Source organism: Girardinichthys multiradiatus, chromosome 10 (genome assembly GCF_021462225.1).
Source record: "Girardinichthys multiradiatus isolate DD_20200921_A chromosome 10, DD_fGirMul_XY1, whole genome shotgun sequence".
Lineage (NCBI taxonomy): Eukaryota > Metazoa > Chordata > Actinopteri > Cyprinodontiformes > Goodeidae > Girardinichthys > Girardinichthys multiradiatus.
In genome coordinates this window covers 19,819,780-19,839,743 of record NC_061803.1, presented here as the reverse complement: position 1 = coordinate 19,839,743, position 19,964 = coordinate 19,819,780, and the positions used below count along the sequence as shown (strand labels likewise).

The 19,964-nt window shown below is 39.4% G+C and overlaps 1 protein-coding gene across 39 annotated transcripts in view; it reads right to left on the bottom strand.

The window, feature by feature from the left end:
* The window catches only part of LOC124874916 (ankyrin-3-like), a 223,918-nt gene that overhangs the window by 106,963 nt on the left and 96,991 nt on the right, over positions 1-19,964 (bottom strand). For all 39 annotated transcript variants that reach the window (XM_047376558.1, XM_047376581.1, XM_047376582.1 and 36 more), the window contains exons 2-5: positions 11,946-12,047; positions 9,839-9,937; positions 6,731-6,829; positions 2,441-2,539 (exon numbers count right to left, since the gene is read on the bottom strand). In XM_047376558.1, coding sequence (XP_047232514.1) covers positions 2,441-2,539; positions 6,731-6,829; positions 9,839-9,937; positions 11,946-12,047 — 399 coding nt within the window. The remainder of the gene's footprint in view (positions 1-2,440; positions 2,540-6,730; positions 6,830-9,838; positions 9,938-11,945; positions 12,048-19,964) is intronic.

The window sequence follows — 19,964 nt, the reverse complement described above, 5'->3', positions numbered from 1 at the left end:
TTTTGCAGTGGCAAAAAACTATATAGGCTTGCTAATGTATTCTAAAACTGATAATATCAGAATTGTCAAAATGTGACCAAAATTCAAAATGTTTTTTTACTAATTATGGTTTGAAACTTTTTAGCGACACTTAGCATCTAAGTAATGAAAGTAAGTAATATATGTATTGATAAGTAATACTCTAATTTAGGTACTAGTAATAGTAGAAATGGTAAACTATGTGCATTCATTGCCATTATGCAACATTAAATCAAATGATTATATTAGATTATAAAAAAATTGTGAATAAATAATTTTGAATGAATAATATATTACATGATTAATATACCTTAATACTTTAGTTCTATCTTGAAACAAGGGAAGCAATCTCATCACACCGCAACGCCCAACCATCCGGCCAGAGCCAGCAGCCCCAGCCCATGAGAGAGAAAAATGTACCATCCGGGTAACCGGGCCAGGCAGGCCAACCACTCCAGGCCACAACCCGCCAGCCGCCCCAGTGCAGCCGCAAACATGCTCCACTGCCCCACCTGACCGACCGCCAACCGCAGCCCGGCACCCGGCCAGGGGCCACAGCCACAGAAGGAAGCACTGGAGGAAGGGCACTACAGCACGCCAAAGACCGGGCACCCCACCAACCCCACACCCAAACCCCGGAGGTGCCCCACCATGCCAGCCACCCACATTCCGCACGGTACACCCAGCCGCACCAAGCAGGCCAGTCGGCCAGCCCCTCCACCAAAGTGAACCTACATCCCAATCGACACCCTCGTCAGAGCCCGGCGTCCCCCAACTGACGAACCGGGCACCAAAGCCAGGGACTGAGATCCAAAGAAATCCAAGCGATCCTGAGAGAGCCGAAACCCCAGTCCCAGCACCAGACAACCTCCAAGACCCAAACCCTAACCCCGGCCCAGATCCCAAACAGAAGGTCCGCTCCCTCTCCTCCAACCCCAGACGGCAAACAGTGAACGGGGGTGTGAAAAGACCCCCAGCCTACCTCCGCCTGCTCAAATGTGGTGTTGATGCATGTTGTTGTAGTGTGCATTTAAAAAGAAAAACGCCCCCCCCCCCCCAGAACCCTCAATGTCTACATGCAACCTAACCCTTAGAGGTGAGTGGAGGCACCAGAGTTGAGGTTAATAAAATACACTCCCTCTTGATGCCACTGAGTGTGCCCACCCCCATGGCCCTACATGTGAATGTCATGAAAATGTTATAAGTCAGAGTGTCTAAGTTGTACAATAAAATTGGGGCCCAGGCTGCCATGGGACCGAAGAGAGGAAAACACTTGTGGCACTCCAATCACGCACCTGCACCCCTAGACCCTACATGAGTGGTAGTGTGATGGAGTGGTCGGAGGGTGGTGTCCGGGGATGGGGAAAGAAGGACTGGGGGGCAAAATGCTCTCCCAGGGAGCCAGCTCCCTGGATGACCCCAATAGGTACCTCCATTCACCGAGTTCCAACAAAGGAGGGAGGCATAGGCACATCCGCCAGGCCAAAGACTAGGGACAGGCACCGGGCGCCAAGAACCGACCAAAAACCGGGACCAACACCCCTAGCCCCCCTGCCCACCCGGAACCGCCCAAACCCTCAAACTCCAATCCCTGGCTGAAGAAGCCACCAACCCCAACAAAAAGGAGCCAGCCGGAAGTGTGCACAGTGACGACCAATAGTGCAGCCCCACTCCAAAAAAAAAAAACAGCAGACTAGCCGGCCCAGTGCAACCAGAATACACCCCACAAAGGAGGGCACATGACCAACATGCCCAACAAACCCTGAACCCACGGGGCAGAGCCAACAGAGCGCCCAGTACCCGATGCCCGGCACCGGACTGCAGCCACGACCAGGGGCAACAAAACACATCCCGCACCAACCTGCTACGGCCCACCCAAATGGCCCAGAGCAGGCCATTTGGGTGAAACCATCTTTTGTTTCTAGTAAGGAGAATATTCCGACCTACTACTAATTGTAGGCTATCAGTTGCAAGTAAATAAACATAATCTGTGTCCCAATAGCATACAGTGTGTTTGTCATACTTAGTCATACAAAGTTGCCAGCTTTTTGTAATACTGCAGATGGATCACTCATAGGGTTTCGTTTGCTTATGTCACAGCCTCATGATGTCACTGATTTGTCCCTGTGCAGGCAGCAGAAGCAAGCCAAGGTCTGATCAAACACCATCATCACACTGAACTCACTCTTTTTTTTCTCTCCTTACTCTACCTTCAAAACCCCCTTAATGAGTTACCAGTGAACGGCATCCATTTGCCACCAAAGAGAGACTTCTGGCCACAATGTTTAAGTCTAATTACAGGCAGGTTAAATAAGGGCTGGGACAATGTGTAGTAGTTAGATGGGTAAGGATCCATAGGTGTGCACTGAAACATGCTTATGAGTAATATGAGTGCTCTTGTATGTTATTTTGTTTTTATTACCTCCGTGGCGATGCTCTGACTGGAGCCATTGTCGAGTAAGAAGTGCACAACCTCCAAGTGATTCTCCTGCGCTGCCATATACAGTGGAGTAAAGCCATTCTGTAAACAAAAACACAAAAGAGCCCATGTTTTAAAGATACATTGACATCAGATACAAACAGTCTCAATATAAACATGCTTGATTCACATATTCAAAATTAGCATCTGAATATTAAATATACTACTAAACACAACACAATCCAGTGTTTTAAAATGGTGCATAGATGTATGACTAGGTCAAAAGCTTGTAATTTAGTGGACTTTGTTTTCTTCCCATCCAAAGGTACCCCTGGTTTAACACATCTGTGCTTTGCTGTCTCTTTTCAAGAGGGAGTCACTGACAAAGTTATGCTGCCACAAATTTTTCCTTCTCTTCTCTTTATCTTTCTTTTCATGGAAAGTATCACTGGTTCAACACATTCGTGCTCAGCTGTGTCTCTTCCTCGATCGAAGCTGCTAACAGAGCAAGTGCTGCCATTCACTTTGCTTTGTTTTCTTTCCCATAAAAAGTACCCCTGGTTCACTGCTTTTCTGCTTAGATGTATATCTTTCCTGATTGAAGCCATTGACTAATGTATTTATTGCGCTTAACTCTGTGTTCTCAAAGGTTTTCTTTCTTTTAGATAGTGCTCCTAGCTCAGTGCATGTGCTTAGCTGTGTCTCTTTCTTGATTAAAGCCATTAATTGAGGTATTACTGCCATCAACTCTGTGATCTCTGTTTTTGTTTTGTTACCAAAAAAGTACTTATTTACCTGTGTTTTTTTTTTTTTTTGTCTTCCCCTTCCTCTCTATCTTCAACCTGTCCCAGCAAACTGCTGCTCAAACTGAACCTGGTTCAGCAGAACCAGGCTCAGTTTCAGCTGCTAAAAGTGGGTCATTCCTCTCTACTGTCACTGCCTGCAGGATGAGGAATTACTGCAAAGTCAACGACTCAATGCTTGTACACCCTTAGAACTATTTACTAAATAGCTTTCCACTATCAACGGAGTTTGGCTACCTAGTAATAAAATCAAATTGGCATGACCTGTATATGATTTGATCTGAATCTGACGTTTGGATTGGATTGTCTCAGAATAAATAAGAGTTATTTGATTTGAACCTGGACCACACTGGGTCCTCTATTTGGAATATGAACTTGATATGTTTGCCCCTTTAGATTATATTTATAGTAATTTGGCACTAGATTCATAAACTAAGTTAAAATTTACTTACTTTATGGTCATGTCATGTTCCATTCATTGAATGATAAGGGATTTGTAAATTTAAATACCTTTAACCACAAAACAGCTTTGTAAGACAGATTTTAATGCACTGAAACATAAGAGCCTCACCAGGTGATAATGCAGGCTGCATGTATGCTTACATGACAGTTGCATTGTTTCATTTTTAATTTAAAAAAGGGTGAAACACCTTTCGCCTGATCTTTGTATATACATTGCATAAAGCACTATGTTTTAAAGTTGATCACCCACGTCGCACCCAAGATCAGTAAAAGCTGGATGTTTTTAAAGCAGAGAGTGCTGCGGTAGTTCTCTCATGATGTGCATACTGTCGCCCCCGCACATACCTCACACCTGATAGCAGAGGAGATAAAACCTGACCTGCTGCTGAGGTTACTGTGGAGTATATGTTTGTTTTGAGAGGTTGCTTCTTGACACTTTAAAAGGAGAACACATCGCCACAGCAGCGCTTAGTAGCCAGTCTTTTGTTGCTACTTCAATCATTTTTGCTTTATAAAATTTACAAAACATTTCAAAAGTTTAAAACCATTATTTTATTTATATGTTGCTTACAAGCAGTCAGACTTCTCTGTAATCTTTTAAAGTGGTCTGATTAACACTAGAACACCCAGGGCCATCAATTTGATGGTTTTGAAAGACTGACATGCCATTATTCTGGTTTATTAAAACTGTTATCTTCCCGGCATCCTGAAATTTTCTAAACCTGTCTTGTGTATGCCTATGTCTCTATTTTTGAAAAATAACAAAGTAAATAAAAGATCTAAAAGTATTTCTACTTCTACCTACCTCAGCTGCTATTTTGACGGCCTTTTTATTTACAGTGATTTTTTTTTTCCCCGGCTGAGTATACGCGCAAGCGTTGCCTAGACACCGCCGCTCTAGAACGTTGTCTTTGCAAAACATCGCTAGCATCCTACAAATGGCTTCTAGGAGATTTTCTACTTAAGATGCATTGAAAATGTTTCAAAATTTTGTTGTGCGCGAATCTCAGGGCAAGAGGGATTGTGACGACTGTTGGTCAGCAGTCAGTTCCAGTGACGGCGAGTCAGAGAGTGAGCCTCGCCCGGCTAAAAAAAGACGAGTCGTCCCATCAGCAGGAGGTGGTGACGCATTATGTCAAGGTAGTAAACGATGAGCCTATGTAAGGATTTTTTTCATTTTAGGCTATAGTTTACACATTTACTAAGAATCTCTATACTATATTACTATATTATAAAGAATCTCTATACTATTTATAAGGCAACAGTGCCACAATTAGCACAGGTTCGGAGACAGGAAGAGGAGCCAGACGCCCACTCCCCAGCTATAAACCCAGCAATCCAGCTCACTGGCAGGAGAGAAACTACAAATCAAGGTACTGATAAAGGACAAAGAAATAATCAATAATTTAGGTTAAGATAGGTATAGTAGCCTAGTAACAACAATCTATTCTGCGCTTTACAGCATCTTCATCACAAGACGAGCGCACACCTAAGAGGGAGGAGGAGATAGGAAAGGATGGCACTGTGTGGACAGTAGTAGGGGAGGCAGAAAGAAGAGGGAGGCATCAGAGCCAGAACGTGTTGACAGAGGCACAGGGACCTACCACGTACGAAAAGCGCCAGATCCAAGATGCCCTGATTGCATACCTCTGCTTGGTGGACGCCAAAATGCCCATCCACATTCAGGGCTGCACTGTGGCTGAGGCCCGCAGAGTTTTAGGAGATGATTCCTCCTGGGACATGAGATAAAACCCTACCCATACACATGCTGGAGCACTCCCCTAAGGCCCCTTTTCCACTGGCTCTATTTAGGCTGGCTCCACTCTACTTTGCTTAAACCTCAGACTAATAATCTTAGTCTGGGGTTTAGTCTTATTCTATAAGTTCTGGCAGGGCTGTGTTCCAGATAAGTATCCCAGTCGATTACTTTATACATGATAAAAACTTATACAACACATTTGTGCATATACACTTATACAAACATTATTTGTTTTGTTTATTTATGTTTTTATTTTCTATTTATTTATTTATTTATTTATTTGCTGATATTTTTTAATAGTTTCAAGCAGATTACTTTAATGTGTCAATGTCACACAGTAACGTTAATGGCAGCACAGTGCATTACACTAAAGGCTAAAGCGGGGTTTCAATAGCTTCAGCTCTCAGTGAATCAATGGAAACACAACAGGTACCATGTCAAGTAGAGCGAAACCAATAGGAGTGGAGCCATGCGGCCTGAAAAGAGCCAGTGGGAATGGGGCGTAGTAGATAGTAGGCCTACTCAGCACATTTCTGTTTTGTTGTGTTTCTCTACTACATGGAGTCACCAAGGGAGCTACTGCTGCCATTAACTCTATTCTTAGTGTCTCATTAACAATAAAAGTACATTGTTACCTTTACCACTGTGTTTTTTTCTGTGTCTGCTCTGTGTTCTCAATCCCGTCAGACCATCACTCATACTGAGATGGCTTCCTGGATTTACTGTTTTTGCTTTATTGCATGTTTTTATGGGATATAGAAATGATGAATCTGTGCAAATGTCCGGGTTTTGATTTACTAGGAAACAAATACTTGCTCTTTATAGATTCTGATTCATTTTCATGCCTCATGGTTTACTAAATGTTATAATAAAGGCCCTTGTCACTGACAGATAGACTCCTGAAAAATGAAATCCCTGATTGTTGAAGAGCCTAACCAGAGTTTCAGTGCAGCCTTAAACACTAGAGCATATCAATAACAACTTGTATTTTAATACTCTCAGCAGCTTCTGCCAAGGATTTGACATTGACATTATTATTGGTGCTGTCGTCACAGAGTCCACTCTGTTTGTGTGTGTGTGTTTGTGTGTGTGTGTGTAATTGTGTTGACTATTGAATATAGGCCAGGCTGCGCTGCAAACCTGCTGACACAGCGCACACGCACAGATGGATGCTCGGTGTACAACTGTTTGCACACACATTTATCTGCATGCATGCACACACTCCACCATACTTTGCACTATGCATGTGTGTATGAGTGTGTGTCGTACCTGAGACTGTGCATTAACATTTGCACCATTTGTAACAAGCTCCTTTACCACGTCAGTCTGCCCGGCAAGGGAGGCGATGTGCAGGGCGGTGTTTCCTTTCTGTTCGGACGAACAAGCAGCAAACAAAGAAACAAAGATGACTTCAAATGTGTAAAAATATTTTTGTCATAAAGTAGGCTACATAAAACCTTTTAACTTTATGCCAATGGTTTCCGAATGTATGAGACCAAGACCCATTCTGAGGTAAAACATTTTCCAGACCTGAACACAGACCCCCGCTAACCACAACAGCAGAGTCCAGAATGTGATTAAAAACAGTGAAATCTGAATAATACAGTATTATTCTGAGATTGTGTCATAGTGGTTAAGGTGTAAAAGCTAGGGACTGGCACTCCCAACTTTGAAAATGTGCAGGTAGAGTGGATTTTGAATTAACTGTGCCAATCAGAAAAAAAACTGAGCTTTATTCATTATTACAGATAGGTATCTAAAGACATCCTTTATGTCAATTTCATAGCGGTTAAGCTCAGATACTGAATTAAAATCACTGTTAACTCAGCAGAAGATTTTAATAATCTACAGATCTTTAATAATTAATGTCTGCGAGATGTGTCTTGTAGGAAGAGTAATTATGCACGGCAGCAGCTTCTTCAGCACTTCTGCTTCTGATTTATACCTGAAATCGGTGAAGGATCAACAATTCTCCACAGTGGTGATTGATTTGATGTGTGTCTCAGAACATAAACATGAACATTATAACTTTATGGTTAAACTCTTTGAAAAAAGGCTTTGATGAAAGAATGTCTCTCTGCTTCTCCGTGGAGATGCTGAAAGATGAAGTCTGTGCTTCTTTTAATTAAATATTTCCACTAAGATTGGCAGATTTTATCCATATATTTTGACCATTTGGGTTTGCAAACACAAATACAGCATTTATGGTGGAAATTAAAGTTAACAAAAACGAGTAGCAGAGGAGGATAAACTAGGTGATGACTAAAGTGAAATGATGGGGATATTCAACAAGGAAATGTTTAGCAAGTTACCACCTTGAAGCTCAACCTTTAGTTCAGTTTAGATCCATGCAAAAGTCCTTCCTCCCTACCAGGAACATTTTCAGGGTAGATTTCCACCCACTTTTGACTAATTTGGCTCTGGTTCCTGCAGTGGAAATGTAAGGAGTAGAAAAACGACCCCAGGAAACTACCATGGTTCCTTAAAGGTGTCCTGCAGTGGAAATGCCCCAATAGTGTTAGTACAGTAACTAACAACTCTTTGCTAAAACAATAAAAAATAGCATGGTCAAATGGCCTTTACTACTAAAAGTTAACTTTAAAAAAAAGAGATAAAACATAATGTGGTATCCTTTGAGAACTTTAAATTTATTTGTGCCAAGAAACCCAATAAAATAGTGAAAACATAATTCAAAGTTATATTGACTACATTGAAACTAATTTCAAAGTATTTAAAATGAACTATATTCTGCTAGGGAACAGGATTGAGTGCAGTTCTTTGCCAGAAAAATATTGCTTGGTACTACGACCCTACGAAGTTTAATGTGAAAAAAACAAACCTAATACAGAGTAGGGCTGCAACTAACAATTATTTTAATTTATTTATAGTTAATCAATTAATAATTGCATGGCAAAAAGTGCTAAATATGAGAATTTTTAAGGAGTTTGAACCCAGTGAAGGTAAAGCTATGCCACTTGGGGAGGTCTGGCACTTATACTAAGTGCATTTTTATCCAACTTAGTATAAGGTTTTTCATCTTAATTGCAAAATGTATATATTTTTGTACATTTTTGGCCTAATTACTGCCTTGAATGGGTAGTTCTTTGAGCAAATGGCATGTTGTAGAGTCTGTATACTCCAGTTAACGATTATTTGATTACTAAATTAGAGTATTGATATTTAGAGTTTTCTCAGCAAAAAAACACTAAAAAAGGAAAATCTCAGTGAATTACAAAATATATTAAGAAATCACAAACAGTGTTAAAAAGTATGCATAGTGAGAGAAACAAAAACCAGCAACAATCAGATGTAAACACTGAAATGTGTGTTGAAATGGTGTCTCACACACACACTAAATGTTTAAATGGATGCACCTGTTTCATGTCTGATAGCAATAGAAAGCAGCAGCTGTTGCAATCCTGCCATTCCTGCTGCTACTGGTGCTCAGAAAAAAACTCCCTCTTACTTACTGCAGCTAGGGACAACAGCACAGACACAGGCCTGAATTTGATGTTGATATTGTGTATCATACAAAATAATGTGTATGAGACACTGTAGCAATAATGCAGTGTTCTCAATCCTGATCATCAGAGCTGCATTACCCCCTCAACATTAAATCAAGTGCTGCAGAAGCTTGTTAATCACCGATACACAAGTCAGACTAGTGGCAGGAGGGAAACACATAAAACATGCAGGGCAGTGGGTCTGGGGACCAGGATTGGGGACCTCTGCTATAATATACATTAGCTAAGATATCGCTTGATGATAAAAGGAAAAACGGGACAACATCAGACTGATAGCAGATCTATAACAAGATTTAGGCCACGTAGCCCTGTTGGGCTTATATAACACCCTATATAAATATGTTACTTCTCTTCCAACTTACAGTTCACTTGTACAAAAATAAACTTACATAATGTATTACGTGAACAACCCCTCGAACACCCATAAGCTACAATGCATTTTATTGGTGTTTTATATGATAGAAAAAACAAAGTTGTAAAAAACTGAACGGATATGTGAAGTGAATTGTGCATTTGTTCTGATATTCCGAAATAAAATTTTGTGCACCCATTTGTCTTCCTGTACTTGTAAAGAAACATAAAACCAGGTCTCATTTTCTTTCAACTTCACAATCGAGTGCTGATTGTGAAAAAAGCAGAAGTCATTGCATCATGTCCTAAATGAGCTGAAAACTATGATAGCATTTACACTGTTGGGTTAAACAGACTTTCATCTCCTCAGCTGCCGTTTAAAGCAATGTGACTTTGAGGAGGTGCAAATCTAGCAGACTGTGGGTGTGGATTCATGCACATATGGAACGCCTGTGTGAGTTATTGTCTGTCTGAGTTTATGTTACCGATGGGTGCTACACACCTTTGTGGCTGCATCCACATTGGCGCCCTGCTTGATGAGCTCAGCCACCACTTCGACATGGCCTTCCTTCGAGGCCAGATGGAGAGCGTTCAGACCATTCTGTACAAAAAAAGGACAAGATAGGAGTAAGGAAGTGTAGAATCAAAACCAAAAAAGGGTTTGATAGAGCTGACACACAGTTTACACGTCCATGTTAAACAGCAAGGTTTCTATGATGAAAAAAGATCACAATAAATCACTTTAGAATCTTTATCTTTTCTATACCTAATGTGACCTATACCTAACATCTATTAACATCAAATGAAAAACAAGCAGAAATCTTTTAAGGGAAAAATAAAAATCAGAAACTACAAAAATGATGGCATAACTGTGAAAACCCTTAAGCTAGCACTTTGTTGAACCACCTAAATTTTTTGACATGCTTTTGTGAGACTTCAAACAAGCTTTCACGAAAGTTAGCCAGAGATGTTTTTTATATGTAAGAAAAGGGCTTCTGTCTGGCCTCTCTACTCCACTGCCCAGGTATATAGTCATCTGCAAAAGTTAGAATACCCTATGACAGCCTATATGTTTTTCACATATATTTTGACATATGGATATTTAATATTAATTAAATCAAGTAATACAACCAAAGATATACAACTGAAGAGAAAAAACTTTAAAACTTTTTGTAAAATGTAATTAAAAAAAAAAGCATTTTATGGTGAACGCTTAATTAGGACACCTCCACATTTATTTCCACCTAAAACGGATAAAATCACATACAGACATATCAAACCAGGTAGATGATGAAAACGTCATCTCATGGTCAGATTAAAAGAGCTGCCTGAGGCCTTCAGAAACAAGATCGTAGCAGATTATTAGTCTGGGGTTTAAAGAATTCTAATTTTTTTTTTTACTGGCTACTCCGTGGAAAACAGCCAACAAGTGGAGGACAATCAAAACAACTGCCTACATGGCATAATATTAACACAGAATTCTAGGAAAAAGAAAAAAAAAAAAACATACCAACTTGGAAGCATGAAAATAAAAGTTTCATGGTTCAGGGATGCTTTACTGGATCCACTGACCAGCTCAAAAAATGTAAGCTGAAGCAGAACTGGGCCCTGCAACTTGACAATGACCCAAAACATAAATCCACCAAGGTCTGTCTAATAAATAAGAATTGGAAAGTCCTGGACTGAGTCAGAGCCCAGATCGTCATCGCAGTAAGAAACTATATGGTGACTTAGACTGAAGATGCAAGAACCTCATCAAACATTTTACAGCTGAGAGTGTGCAGTGGGCCAAACCTTCCTCTGACTAATGTCAGAGACTGGTAGATGGCTACAAGAAGCCTCTTACTGTTATTTCAGCCAAAGGGGAGTCCTGGTTATTCCTTTAGCCATCAACCAGTCTCTGACATTAGTCAGAGGAAGGTTTGGCCCACTAAAGGGGAGTCCTGGTTATTCCTTTAGCCATCAACCAGTCTCTGACATTAGTCAGAGGAAGGTTTGGCCCACTAAAGGGGAGTCCTGGTTATTCCTTTAGCCATCAACCAGTCTCTGACATTAATCAGAGGAAAGTTTGGCCCACTAAAGGGGTGACCTGGTTATTCCTTTAGCTCAAAAAGAAAACATTTTTTTGTTGTTTGAGCACAATTAAGTCACATTCTTTACCAGAGATAAATAAAATTTGATTTGAAAATGATATGTGAACCTTTAAGAGAGAACAAAATATTTATAGGTGTTCCTGGATTATTATTAAATGTCTGTTTGAAAAATTCTGGGGATTGTTGTCACATCTACAACACAGCCAGTACTTGCCAGTCATGCCTGCAGGTCTATTAAGGATGCTGTCTCGAAAGCCTTCCTGACCAGTTTTCTTCTTGTCTCTTGAAGGGTTCTATGAAATGTAACTATTGTGCCATATTATCTGCCAATGATAATGGCTGTCTTTACTGTGTTCCTTGGTATATCATTTTTTTTTTCAGCTTTTCATAAAGTTGTAACAGAATTTTCTTTCACACTGTTTTCTTAAAAACCTTTGTGGGCAGTTCTGGTCTTGAAGGGTGTTTTGAAAAGTTGAATTTTTTTTATTTTTGCAGTTATCAGTGCGACATGCTTACCTGATTGCAAATATTGATGTCGACTCCATTCTTTAGGTAATCCAATGCTTTCTCAAGATTTCCCGCCCGAGCTGCACGCAGATAACAAGCGTTCACATCCGTCTGCAGGAGAAAAGAAAAACAAAAAGAGGAGGGTTCATTATCTTAGCAATAAGCTTAAAATAGATGCATGGAAAAGAACCACTACACATTGTTAAGACCTGATAAACACCAAAGCATTCTGGACAATTTCGGGAGCAGTTATTATTCTGCAAACATCACCCCACTGATGCATGTCTCATAACATTTGCATCAGCCCTACATTAATAGATGCCTTCAATAAATCCCTAAAGGCTTGTATGTTGAAAATCAAATAGAAAGGAGGTTAACGTCAAGGTGGTAAACTCAGAGAGGCTGCATAGGCGCCAGCACAGGATCAATGTTTTATGTGGGATATTTCTTTGGCTAGAAGAATAAATTCATTTAAGAAGACATGGTTTTTAACAGCTCTGCTGGGTTAAGTAGTACTACAAAAAGCCAAGAATAACCAGCCAACATGCAAGCAAACAGCTGAGAAATTTACTACATCTTGGATGAAGGTTTTGTTCGAACCAACACATTTCAATGATAGAGATATGATAATAAACATGTTTATTGCCTTCAGATCAAATCCTCCCCATATGTTCAGGTCAACTCTGATACATTAATCATGGTTACCATCATTTAAAAAACTACAACAATCTTTTGAAAATGCTGAAGAACAATCAACATTGTAGTGCTTTTATTACCAGCATTTCTTTTGTTTTTTCTGTCAGGCCTCTATTAGATGCACTCTCTCTAACTGAAAGTCAACATCAGGTGAGCAGCAGAGGAAATTTAATTATTCTGTCACAGCTTCCAGCTCACACAAACAGGGAAATAAATACACTTTGCCTACATATTTGTGACGCGATTTGTGATTATTTCATGGTTGGCAAAAGTAGGAGGATAGTGTTATGCACCGCTGTAAAGAATTGGAAGCAGAAACAAAAACTGAAACTAAGAACCAGGTTGAAAAATTTGAGGCAATATCAACAGTCAGGGTGTGTGTCTCTGATTTCATGACTGCAATGCTGAGCTGAGCTTCAGTCAACCACACCCATGGAGTCAATGTGCACATTTTCTACATACCTCTTATCCAGCTCTTGTTTTAGACTGCTACGGATATTTTTAGACAAGGTGACAATTAAAATACCATTTGTAGCATTGCTTCTGTCTGGTGACTGGCCTGCCAAAAGCTAAAAATCCAATCTTTTTAAGATCAGTGAATGCACTCATATCTAAGTGCTACCATCTCACACTATCTAGAAGAGGTGTGACAGTTGTTACTGTGGTGAGAAACATAAACGTTCTTTTATTTCAGTCAGTGAAATTTATAAAAATGAATTCAGACAAAGCTGAGATGTACAAAGATATTTAAAATGAAGCAGCATTTTTACAGCTATTTGAGACACTTCTGAGATCCAGTCAAGTAATAAACAGAAAGACAGAACAGCGTATGAAGAAGCTTAGTTTTTTTTATTTTGAACTTTTATCCACTTTCTGTCCTGGTAATCCAATTTTACATCACCCCTGCTACTGATATAAATAACTAATGGCTGCACATAACACAAAAACAGAAGATTGGAAACAGCTACAAAATTCAGATCAGTATATCTTTAATATGTGCTAGTGTGAGCACAGCCAAAATCTAGATTGTAAAATCTATGTTCCCCACAAAGAGTGAACACAAAGCACTCAGGATTGGTGGCAGAGTGATTCCGATGCTAAGGTAGGGATCCTATTGCTCCTAGTTTTGCCTTTACACTTGTTTGTAAATCTACATTAAAAAAAGGAATATTTTTGATGCCAGATATCTATCGAATGGCCAAAAGCTCCAGAATACACAAAAATAAACCATTTAAAGAATTGCTTAATTTAATAATTATTAATTAGACTAAACACAGACCAGTATACCCACAGCATGAATCTTGATCATGTTTATACAAAATCCCAAAATCAGCCAAGGAAAGCCAAATTGGTGCATCTTAAGGGATATCGACAAAAGCACCACTATACAGGTCCTTCTCAAAATATTAGCATATTTTGATAAAGTTCATTATTTTCCATAATGTCATGATGAAAATTTAACATTCATATATTTTAGATTCATTGCACACTAACTGAAATATTTCAGGTCTTTTATTGTCTTAATACGGATGATTTTGGCATACAACTCATGAAAACCCAAAATTCCTATCTCACAAAATTAGCATATCATTAAAAGGGTCTCTAAACGAGCTATGAACCTAATCATCTGAATCAACGAGTTAACTCTAAACACCTGCAAAAGATTCCTGAGGCCTTTAAAACTCCCAGCCTGGTTCATCACTCAAAACCCCAATCATGGGTAAGACTGTCGACCTGACTGCTGTCCAGAAGGCCACTATTGACACCCTCAAGCAAGAGGGTAAGACACAGAAAGAAATTTCTGAACGAATAGGCTGTTCCCAGAGTGCTGTATCAAGGCACCTCAGTGGGAAGTCTGTGGGAAGGAAAAAGTGTGGCAGAAAACGCTGCACAACGAGAAGAGGTGACCGGACCCTGAGGAAGATTGTGGAGAAGGGCCGATTCCAGACCTTGGGGGACCTGCGGAAGCAGTGGACTGAGTCTGGAGTAGAAACATCCAGAGCCACCGTGCACAGGTGTGTGCAGGAAATGGGCTACAGGTGCCGCAATCCCCAGGTCAAGCCAATTTTGAACCAGAAACAGCGGCAGAAGCGCCTGACCTGGGCTACAGAGAAGCAGCACTGGACTGTTGCTCAGTGGTCCAAAGTACTTTTTTCGGATGAAAGCAAATTCTGCATGTCATTCGGAAATCAAGGTGCCAGAGTCTGGAGGAAGACTGGGGAGAAAGAAATGCCAAAATGCCAGAAGTCCAGTGTCAAGTACCCACAGTCAGTGATGGTCTGGGGTGCCGTGTCAGCTGCTGGTGTTGGTCCACTGTGTTTTATCAAGAGCAGGGTCAATGCAGCTAGCTATCAGGAGATTTTGGAGCACTTCATGCTTCCATCTGCTGAAAAGCTTTATGGAGATGAAGATTTCATTTTTCAGCACGACCTGGCACCTGCTCACAGTGCCAAAACAACTGGTAAATGGTTTACTGACCATGGTATCACTGTGCTCAATTGGCCTGCCAACTCTCCTGACCTGAACCCCATAGAGAATCTGTGGGATATTGTGAAGAGAACGTTGAGAGACTCAAGACCCAACACTCTGGATGAGCTAAAGGCCGCTATCGAAGCATCCTGGGCCTCCATAAGACCTCATCAGTGCCACAGGCTGATTGTCTCCATGCCACGCCGCATTGAAGCAGTAATTTCTGCTAAAGGATTCCCGACCAAGTATTGAGTGCATAACTGTACATGATTATTTGAAGGTTGACGTTTTTTGTATTAAAAACACTTTTCTTTTATTGGTCGGATGAAATATGCTAATTTTGTGAGATAGGAATTTTGGGTTTTCATGAGCTGTATGCCAAGATCATCCGTATTAAGACAATAAAAGACCTAAAATATTTCAGTTAGTGTGCAATGAATCTAAAATATATGAATGTTAAATTTTCATCATTACATTATGGAAAATAATGAACTTTATCACAATATGCTAATATTTTGAGAAGGACCTGCACACTGCAGAAGCACATTTTTTTACCTTAAAGAAGGAAAGTCAGTCAGTCAGTCCAACAGTCTATGGGTGGGAGGCAGAGTACACCGTGGACACATCACCAATCCATCGCAGGGCAACACAGACACACACAACCATGCACACACTCAGTCACACCTAAGGGCAATGTAGAGAGACCAATTAACCTAACAGTCATGTTTTTGGAGGAAGCCAGAGTACCCGGAGAGACTGCGGAGTTCCTGTGACATCACTGGCCAAATAAAAGCACCCCCTTTTCAATGGTCCGATCTCTTCCACACCGCTGTTCATCGAGATAGGAGGGGGACAAAGCGCGCTGATATCTCTTTGCTGGCAAAAAGACATAAACTCTTCAACTGGATCCAAGAGTGTCATAAGATCATGCGATCATATGCACCAGTTAAGTACAAGTGAAAAACTGTTTGTGTATCCAGTATTCATTCATAAAAAGGGGAAATTAAGGTATAAGCATTGCCTGACTTTCTCTCTGAGGCCTGCAGAAGCAAACAGTGTTCCAGAGAAGCCCCTGCAGAGACGCTGTCTCCCAGTCTGGAAGGAAGACAGCAGAGACCGCATCACCGTGTTAACGTGCAGTGTGGTTGGTGGACACAAGGAGCTTGTGTGTTTTTAAAGTTAAGACAAACTTTACTTGAAGGGTGATTTTAAACAGAATATTGATCATAACGTGCTGTCCGCGTTTATGCATTTTAACCCTTTTATTGATGGTATTTTAAAGGTATGTGTTGATTCTGGTGCTAAGCTATAAGCTTCTTTGTTAGCTCAACTGCTAACCGGTAAGAACACATGCTTGCTACTAAAGAGTATTTAACAGAAAGGTTGTTAGTTTTCAAGCTAGTGAATAATAGTCCCTAAACATCATTTTACTAAATTTGATAACTAAGTAAACACCATTAAGCCCCATTTCTCCAGAAAGATTTGGCTCGTTTCCAAAATACTCCCTTAATAATATTTCTTCAAATATTATTTCAATAAATAAAAGCAGCTAATTAGACACCGTTGAGAAATGGTCATCCAGAAGGTTGGTTTTATTCAGCAGATCATTATTTAAAACATTTTATTAAAATAATATTTTATCTGATCTTGCATTGTGAATGGTTGTCTAAATGTTGCTTATTATTGCCCAAGTTGGTTCCAAGACTAACTTAACTTCATTTCCAGATTCTTCAAGATAATTTTTGGTTCTCAAACATAAATAACATTGCATGGTAATGTTGCATCACTCTTTTGGTCATGATTTTAATCATCTTTAATCAACTTGTTTATATTGTACATAGCCCATTAGTCTTCGTTATTCTTTAATTCTGCTTGGTAGTTTAGTTGGATTGTTTTAGCAGAGTAAAGAGTTTGTTGATTGAAATATGTTTAACTTTGAGTTGACTTATTTTTGTTAATAAATTCTTGTATTTTAAGAAATTGTGTGAATTCATTCCTTGTGTGTGCAGAGTTTATGCTGTTCAATAATGTCAGAGCTCGTCTCACACCTTTCTATTTTGTCCTAATATCATCGCCTTACTGGGCTGGAATTCACAGGACAACCCTTAACAGACCAAAATATTATTTGATAAAATATTAAAATATTAATATTAAATTATATTCTCAGATTCATAATCCCAACACCAGGCAACATGTGAGCAACACCCAAGCATGTTTCTGCTGTAATAGGTTCACAAAGTTTACAGATACTTCTTTCCGCCACTGTTAGATGAAAGCAGAATCTCTTGGTATGGTGATATGGTGGAATTCCTGAAACCCTTAGAGGTTATGGGGCAGACTGTCAAACCTTTTCAAAGCAGATGTGACTTGGCAGCGAATAATTTAGAGTATTATCAGAAATTCAATTCACACATTCGCCTTCAAAACAAAAACTACTCCTTACATTGAAAAAGCCATACATATTTCCTTGTTGTGTAAACTGGACTGACACACATTTCACCTTTGGTGTAAGAGTAAAAATCATGCTTTGCAGGCTGAAGATTTTAACTGAAAAGTAGATTTCTACAAGTTTGCGTCAGAATGTTAGAGAAGGTTTACACTCACTTGAATACCAAAATAATACTGGGCTTTTAATAATAAATTGAAATAGAGATTGATTGCGAAACATACATTTTCAGTGATTTTTGTAAACAACTATTGGCAACACAAAGGGTTAAAATTATATGTGCAAGCTCAAATATATACATACACTCCCATAAAAATTTGGCTAAATGTCTCTTCATGCTTCGCAGAGAAACCACAAAGTTTTTGTAGCCATCCACAAGCTTCTGGCTTAACTTTGGCTGGACGTTTGAACACTCTTCTTGACACAATTTCCTTTCATCTGATGGAGACAGTTTGGTTCAAATGGTTGAAACTTGGTCACAGTCTGGATTGGCTCTGAAATCAACCCTACTTTAAATTTATAGCCTATACTTAACAGTCAGAAAAGTAGTCAAATATTCAGCTAGAAATACGCCAGAAGTTTGTTGGGGGGCCCCAAAAAGTTGCTGAAGGACATCTAACTAAATATTAGTGGGTGATAACCATACAGTACTGTGTAAAACATTTAGGCAGGTGTGAAAAATGCTGTTAACAAAGAATGCTTTGAAATATAAATAATTGCTTATTTTTATCAATTTACAAAATGCTAAGTGAGTGAACTCAAACATACAGCCAAAGTTATTAAGAACTATCTTCAGTGTAAGAAGAACAAGACTTACTGGAAGTGATGGTATGGCCTCCACAGAGCTCTGATCAAATGTGTTTGGGATTACATGAAGAGACAGAAGGATTTGAGAAAGCCTACATCCACAGAAGATCTGTGGTTAGTTCTCCAAGATGTTTGGAACAACTTATCAGCCGAGTTCCTTCAAAAACTGTGTGCAAGTGTAACTAGAAGAATTGATGCTGTTTTGAAGGCAAAGGGTGGTCACACCAAAAATTTATTTGATTTAGATTTCTCTTTTGTTCTTTCACTGCATTTTGTTGATTGATGAAAATAAATGATTAATACTTCCATTTTTGAAAGCATTCTTTGTTTACAGCATTTTTTGGGGAAACTGCCAGGCAAGAGGCCTTGAGGAAGACCAAACAGGACATTTATGGATGGAGTGAAAAAGGACATGAAGGTACACTACCGGTCAAACGTTTTCGAACGCCTTTCTCATTTATTGGTTTTCTTTATGTTTATGAATATTTACATTGTACGTAGATTCTCAATGAAGGCATCAAAACAGTGAAAGAACACATATGCGATTATGTAGCAAACCAAAAATTGTAATATAAATTTAAATATGTTATATTTTAGGATACTTAAAGTAGCCGCCCTTTGCTGTAATGACTTAAATATTAACCTTGGCCGTCTCTCGATGAACATCTGGGAAGTTCTTTCAAGACTCTTTGGAAAACCATTTTTGGGGCCACCTCATAAAGCTCATGTAAAGAATGCCAAGAGATCAAAGCAGTGATCAAAGCAAAGGGTGGCTATTTTTTATAAAACCAAAAATATAAAAATGTTTAGAGTTATTTTATTTTTATGTTTACTAATAATAATACATAACATAACATCATTCCATGTGTGTTCATTTACAGGTTTGTTGTCTCTGGTGAGTGTCTGTTGAGTATGAGTGTTTGCAAACATCTGACTGGAACAGTAAGTTTTGAAAACACAACTCAACCCAAATGTGAGGGCAAGGAATGTCTTTGATTTGATGCATTTGCAGGAAGAAAATCACATTCTTCAGTGTATAAAAATACTCATGATATGAGTAAACCAGTAATTGTTTAGATGACAGTTTATATGACAGCATTTATGTAAATTTTTACATATTAATCTCAGTCATCAAGTCAACAAAGGTATTAGCCCAAACGTGCCTTTCTATTTAAATTAACCTCCATATTTGTAATTCCTGCCATGAAACTGACTGATTTCATCTGTGCTTCTATGTGTCACATACAATACAGACCAAGAGTTTGGACACACCTTCTCATTCAAAGGGTTTTCTTTATTTTCATGACTATGAATATTGTAGCTTCACACTGAAGGCATCAAAACTATGAATTAACACATGTGGAATTATATACTGAACAAAAAAGTGTAAAACAACTGAAAATATGTCTTATATTCTAGGTTCTTCAAAGTAGTCACCTTTTGCTTAGATTACTGCTCCGCACACTCTTGGCATTCTGTTGATGAGCTTCAAGAGGTAGTCACCTGCAATGGTTTTCCAACAATCTTGAAGGAGTTCCTAGAGATGCTTAGCACTTGTTGGCCCTTTTCCCTTCACTCTGCGGTTCAGCTCACCCCAAACCATCTCGATT